General features: G+C 48.0%; 1 protein-coding gene across 5 annotated transcripts in view; it reads right to left on the bottom strand.

Annotated features, from left to right (window-relative positions):
* hm13 (histocompatibility (minor) 13) overlaps positions 1-6,216 on the bottom strand; it is a 13,753-nt gene extending 7,537 nt beyond the window's left edge. For 2 of the 5 annotated variants that reach the window (XR_001426592.1, XM_015045713.1), the window contains exons 1-11: positions 5,618-6,216; positions 4,585-4,620; positions 3,213-3,311; positions 3,057-3,139; positions 2,897-2,985; positions 2,470-2,555; positions 2,272-2,397; positions 1,736-1,793; positions 1,545-1,665; positions 1,349-1,451; positions 1,157-1,242 (exon numbers count right to left, since the gene is read on the bottom strand). Coding sequence is in view for 4 of the 5 variants with exons in the window: in XM_015045713.1 (XP_014901199.1) it covers positions 1,157-1,242; positions 1,349-1,451; positions 1,545-1,665; positions 1,736-1,793; positions 2,272-2,397; positions 2,470-2,555; positions 2,897-2,985; positions 3,057-3,139; positions 3,213-3,311; positions 4,585-4,620; positions 5,618-5,806 (1,076 nt within the window). In the remaining variant the exon portion in view is untranslated. The remainder of the gene's footprint in view (positions 1-1,156; positions 1,243-1,348; positions 1,452-1,544; positions 1,666-1,735; positions 1,794-2,271; positions 2,398-2,469; positions 2,556-2,896; positions 2,986-3,056; positions 3,140-3,212; positions 3,312-4,584; positions 4,621-5,617) is intronic. The other 3 variants (XM_015045715.1, XM_015045714.1, XM_015045716.1) reach the window with 3 other exon arrangements.
* Positions 6,217-6,647: the final 431 nt, after the last annotated feature.

The following is a 6,647-nucleotide window of genomic DNA, read 5'->3' as shown; positions in this document are numbered from 1 at the left end:
ATAAGACTGCTTCTGATATCTGCAAAGAATTTCCTGTTTATTCATTTCTGATGAACCGAATGCACTTAAAACAGCTTTGAAAAGCTGAAATTGTTTTTGTCAAACCATTTTCAACATGAAAGTGGCGCATTTTCAAACAACTTTTTTCGTTTTCTCTATTTATCATTGTTTTATTAAACTTTCAAATTGCTACGCAAGTAAGGGACGTTTTGACTAGACAGAAAACCAATTCAAGATATCAATAATGTCATTCTGACTAGTCTTAAATAGAAAAGCTGTGTAATTCAAGATCTCTAATTCATTTAGAGATATCTTAAAAAATAATTCTGACTAGTCAAAGTTACAATTCAAGATATCTTTAATTTTCACAAGTCAAAACTTCATTTCTCCTATCCAAAAATACATTTAAGATATCTTGAATTATGGAGTCATTAGAGATATCTTCAATTAGAATTATGACCAGTCATAATTTAATTGTAGATATCTGAAATGTGTATTTCATATAGTCAGTAATTCATTGTAGACATCTTGAATTGAAGTCTCTAAAATAGTCAATGGTAAATCTGACGTCATTTTGACTAGTCAGAATGAAACTAGAGACATCTTAAATCGCTAAAACGTTTAGTCACAAAACAATTTGAGATATCTGGAATGTAAGGGCGGTAAAACAGAATTTATGTTACAACGGCTTGCCATACTAGCTGGCTAAAGACTTTTATGAAACGTAGAACAAGAGCGACGCCAAGCGGAATAAACTAAACTTTGTCTCACCCTCATCATGTCTTTGTCAAGCCAAAGCCTGCAGTTCATGTGTTGGATAAATAATGAAATGCTGATGACATTTTAAAAATGAATCCTTCATGCAGCCCAGCCTCACCCAGACTCTGCCTCCAGTGGCCCCTGGGTAAATCGAGTTTGAGGCCCCGGGCCTATAGAGACGGTTCTGAAGCTCTTGAACCGTTTCTGGATTTTATTTTTCTACCATTTAATGTTTTTATTTCAGCTCATTTTTATTGTTGATTATTAACAATATTTAGTTTTTAAAATGTGAAACCAGAAATGACCTTTGACCCGACGTATGGACAGATTGATGCAGGTTTATTTTCCTCATCGGAAGATCAACCGTCAGTACCTGGCGGTTGCCATGGTTACTCACTTGAACATCTCGGTGAGCTCGCCCTTGCAGAGCGCCACGACGACGGGGAAACCGACGCAGGCGGGGACGAGGTAGAGCAGGGCGGGCTGCAGAGAGAGAGAGAGAGTCAGGAACCCGGTTCCACTGACCCGGTCCGATTCCGTGGTTCTGATAAAGCTTCCCGGACATCAGACGTCTGGCCCCGCCTCCTACCTGTGCGTGTTTGAAGGTGTGCATGACGAAGATGGTGAGGCCCAGACCGAAGATGTAGGCCAGGAAGCTGGAGTAGAAGTACGTCCTGCTGTTCTTCTTCAGGCTGTGGACAGACAGAGACATGAGGACACGAGGACGGGTCGGGACAGGTGAGCGGAGACGCCGCGGAGGGAGAGCGGGCGGCGCCGGGCGCTACCTGACGTCGAAGCGCAGCAGCAGGGCGATGAAGATGCCCGGGATGACGATGTCTCCCAGTCCCAGCATGGCGAAGTTACTGGCCTCCAGTCCTTTCTCCAGTAAGTCCTGAGGAAACACCACTGGGAGACAGAGACTCGGGTCAGAACCAGAGCCGCAGGAAGCAGGAAGTGCTCTGAAACGTCGACTCACGTTTGATCGGTGCCTCGAACGACTTGGCCACCGTTACCATGACGTTGGTCCCAAACACCTGGAGACAATATTTACTAAATATTGTGTTTATTGTAATTTTCCTTAAATGTATTTTTATTCTGAATTTTACATTTTTAAAATTATTTTTAAATAATTTGTAATTAACGTAATTTTATTTAGAATTATTACGTAAATAAAAGTACAATAAACATATTTTCTTAATATTTTTATAATCCTATTTGACATCTTACTAAAAAATGTTAATTATTGAATTTCTCCAAATATCTTCCTGGTCTGAACACATCTTTACATCCTGTGGTGCGTTCACTGACCTTCAGTAAATCAGAGACTCAGAGTGAGAGCTGCTTCTTTGCACAGCATTAAATTAATCTTTAATCTGTTTTATTGAATTAACATTTAAAAAGTTTAATCGTCTTAATGCAAAAATCATTTCTACAACGCAAAGAAAAAAAATGGTGTATTTTTATTTTGAAAAGCACACACCACTTCCTGTACCATGTAAGTAGGATTCTCACCCAGAAGACGTCGTAGATGAACAGCCCCCCCAGCAGGATGCAGCCGGTACTGACGTTGTTCAGGTGCAGCAGCTCCACCCCATTCAGCGCGAACGCCAGGCCAAACACGTTATTGGCTATCCAGTGCTGTTATGTCACAGAAACAAGCGCTGTGATTGGCTGAGAGCGCAGCAGGCCAACAGTGGGAGGTGAGTTTACCTTTTTGAGCAGGTACCAAACCCCGACCACGCTGCTGAGGACCAGACACACCAGGTTCTTGGTGTCAAACTCATAATTCACTATTTCTGGAGGCAGAAAGAGAATCTGTCACATTTTGCTGGAAGAACGTTGATTAAAAAAATAACAGAAAATACAGCAACTTCCTGAAACTCCTGAAGCCGAACTGACGGATCAGAACCATCAGAACCGCCTGCAGCCGTTTAACAGAAACTTCTCTGGGTTATTTCACCGTCAAACTCTAAACATCTAATTTATCAACCGTAGTGCAGGTGATACTGGGAGGTCCGATTCAACCTTCATCAAACGGTCTGGAGGTGTTCAGACCACAGGAACCAGGCCAGTGATTGGCGGTTCTGGAACACCTGAACCGCAGACCTGGTTCTGTCTGGCGATCCGATGGTCTCACCTTCTTTGGACTCTCCAGAGCCCTGGGTGAACAGCAGCTGGTACTGCTTGTTGGGGAACGACTCTGGGAAGATTCTGGCCATGGCAGGACTGGAAGACAGACACGGAATTAGACGGGGAGGCAGCAGCGCTGGTGGACCCGATCCCGGTTCTGACGGTACCTCATGGTGTGGGACAGAGCCAGGACGCCCAGGACGAAGAAGTACACGGACAGCAGCAGGTTGATGTATTCCTGGGAGAACACCTGCAGGACGGAGCGCGCTCAGTGAGAACCGGCCGACCCGGCAGCCGAGCAGAACCGAGAGGTCCGAACTCACCTTGAAGAAGAGGTAGAGTCCGAACAGCGTGCAGCTGGCGATGATGGGGAACCGGGCCGCATCCCGGCTGGTGATGGTCTCCGGGGCGTCGGCAGAGTTCTGGGAGGAACACGGACAGGATGATGGTCTGAGCAGAACCGGATCAGAACCAGATCAGAACCCAGCAGCTGCAGGACTGGAGTCCTTCAGCTGGATCTGGACCTTCAGCACCGTTAGAACACGGACATGAATCCAGAACCTGCAGATGGATGTGGAGTTCTGGCTCCTGGGTGACCTCTGACCTCACAGAGGATTCGAGTTCGGATCCGGCTACGTTCTGTTCCGACCCGTCTCTGGAGACGCAAACTGGGTCAGAAGAGCCGGAGGAGGGATTCATCAGAACCATCTGCTCTCAGCCGGGTCTCAGAACCCGCTGTGGATCCAAAGGCAAAGAACGGTTGGTTCTGAAAAACCCGGTGAGACACTCAGGCCCGGCGCCGGCCGGGGAGTTCAGGACAAACAGAACCAGGCAGAACAACGTGCCTCAGTCCAGAACCCACAGCAGAACACGTCAGCCAGTGTTAGAACACAACAGAACCACCACAGTGGACCGTTAGCTTCAATCAGAACCGGTTCTGGATCCATGGCGGTTCTGATCCACATGCAGACCAGAGAGGACGATGATGGAACATCTAGAACCCGGCCAACCGCTGGGCCGGAACCACCTGGTACCGAGGCGCAGCTGGAGTCCAACATGGCTGCCAGGCGTTTCAGGAACTAGCTTAGCATAAACTGACTCTTCTTCTACTTCTTCATTTAATATTGGGTTTTATTTTGAAGGACACTTCCTGTTTACGCCGTCGGCAGCCATGTTGGAAGCTACTGGGTCACACTTCCTGCTGAACAGAGCGGTTCCGGTTCCGTCAGTCTTGCTCCAGAACCAGCAGCTCATCTCATCCCTGATCCAGCATGACGACGGAATGGGTTCCAGAATCTTCAGAACCTGATCCAATCCACCAGAACCAGAGTGGCCTCATCAGAACCCAGTCCAGTTCTACAGAGATGATCCAATTATCTGGTTCTGGTGTTTAAACAGCAGCTTCTGTAAGCCTCCCTGGTCCAACCTGGACCCAGTGGAGCAGAACCACCGGAACCACCAGAACCTGACCACATCCTGGAGCAATAAGTCAGCCGTTTGGTTCGGCCGGGTCAGAACAGGGACACACCAGTCTGTCCTACTGGGTCGTGGTTCTGGCCCAGAAATGGAACCACGACCAGAACTAGAACTGGGTCTGAACCAGAACTGGGTCGTGGTTCTGACCCAGTAGAACGTCAGACAGGTTCATGTTGTGTTTGTGCCGGAACAACACAGCGGTTCGGTTCTGATACTCACTCTGAACCCAGAGTCGTACCCACCGTCTCCGAGTTCCTGCAGACGGATGCAGAGACAAGATGGCGGACAGACAGACAGAGAGAGAGGTCAGAGGTCAAGTTGCAGACTGACAGGAGCCTGGAAGATCAGCTCGTTAAGAGAAACAGGTGATGAAGATTAACAGTTAACAGCAGGAAGGAAGTCATGTGACACCAACAGCACAGCGGGTCCAATCAGCTCCCTGGAAGCTGGGAGCCAATCAGAAACACAGAGGGAGGAGCTTCAGTTGGTTTACAAACAATAGATGAGCATCCAACCATCCATCCAACTGTCCATCTATCCATACATTCAACCATTTACTCATCCATCCAACCATCCATTTTGGACTTCTCCACTCTTGCATCCCAGAGGTCAGAGGTCAGGAGGAAACCCGTCCATCCATCTCCAGGTTCCTGGAGGATCTCTTGATGTTTCCAGACTGAACTGGGTCTTCAGTTCCTCCAGGAAGTTCTGGTTCTTCCTCAGGCCTCCTCCAACCAGTTCACAAACTTTCACCATATTTAATAACTCATTTTAAAAACTCACTGCAGTTTCAGAACCAACTCCGGTTCTGATCCAGATGAGGCTCACCAGCTGAGAAACAGTCCAGCTGGAGGCCATTAAGCAACACCCCACAGCATGATGCTGCCACCACCACCCAGTCCTGATGACCTGGGACGAACTCCAAGCACCAAGAAGACAGCAACGGGTCAGCATGGGTCAGAATCTGGATCAAGGTTCTGCTGAGTCCAACCCTGAGACGAACCTGCCGTCACCTGGCTGCAGGTGAACATCTGGAGTGAACACCTGCTCTAACGGAATCCGGCCGATCATTTTATTCCCTTTAACAACATTTTATCTCCGTTCCGTGATGATCTATGAGCCGCTGCCCCTTCAAAGACTGAAGCCAATAAACAGTCAGAGCGCAGTTAGCAGGGGATGCTAACCGGCGGAAGCTAGCGGTTCTACCCCACCCCGGTCCCCCCAGAACCAGCCGGTTCGGACCGCTGCTTACCTTGGACTTGGAGCAGGTGACAGACCGCAGGGCTCCGAAGAAGATGGGCAGCAGGGCCATGACCACCAGGCTGCCGTAGGCCAGCGCCGTTCCCTCCGGGGTGGCCACGAATTTAGCCGTGGCGTTCAGCACCTCGGTCCCGTTGGAGTCCGTGGCGTTCGGGACGGCCGCGGGGACGGGTTCTGCCATGGCGGTTCCGGATGGAGGTTCTACAGGGGAGCTGCTAAGGATGCGGCGGGAACTGACAGGCGGAGACAAGAGGGATCTGACGCTGCGGGAGGCTCATTCATCTACCGGAGCAGCCGAAACCTCAGTAAGGCCACGTTTCCTAAAGCAGAGAGGGGCGGAGGACAGCAGAGGACTCACTCTGATGCGTTTCTAGCGTCTCTAAGGCCACGTTTCCTAAAGCAGACCCCAGAGAGGGGCGGAACTGAGGAGAGGGCTCACTCTGATGTGTTTCCTGAAACAAGATAGTTCACTGTGGTAGTGTGTTTTTTTTTGTTTTTGTTGTTACCGTTTAAAGTCACTTACTGGTGTGGAGTGTGACTCAAAATATCTATTGTTAAATCTACATATATGATCAGTTTTCAAATGTTATTGATCATCTAAAAAAAAATGTAAAAAAAATGTGAAACGTTTTACCTTCTGACTCTCCCTGTAATATATATTAAATTAAATATTTTATAAACGTAGTATATCCCTCCAACATAGATATTCTTCTGCACTCTTGTTTCCTGAAGCGAACCAGAGGGCTCACTCTGATGCGTTTCCTGAGTCTCAGTAAGGCCACGTTACCTAAAGCAGAGAAAGGCGGAGGAAAGAAGATGGCTCACTCTGATGTGTTTCCTGAGGCAGCAGAAGAAGTAGATGGAGTTTTATTCTACCTCCTAATTTTAATAAGCAACGTTTTCTAATACAAAGAGATGAAGCGACTAGAGGTCTCACTCTGCTTTGTTTCCAGAGTTTGGCTAAATGTCATCCATCCATTTTCTGTCCACCCTTGTCCCTAGTGGGGTCTGGAGGGTTGCTG

This window comes from Poecilia latipinna, unplaced genomic scaffold (assembly GCF_001443285.1).
Source record: "Poecilia latipinna isolate Pla-1442-1.1 unplaced genomic scaffold, P_latipinna-1.0 Scaffold741, whole genome shotgun sequence".
NCBI lineage: Eukaryota > Metazoa > Chordata > Actinopteri > Cyprinodontiformes > Poeciliidae > Poecilia > Poecilia latipinna.
Note: the sequence above shows the minus strand (reverse complement) of the source record. Positions and strands in the feature narration are given on the sequence as shown.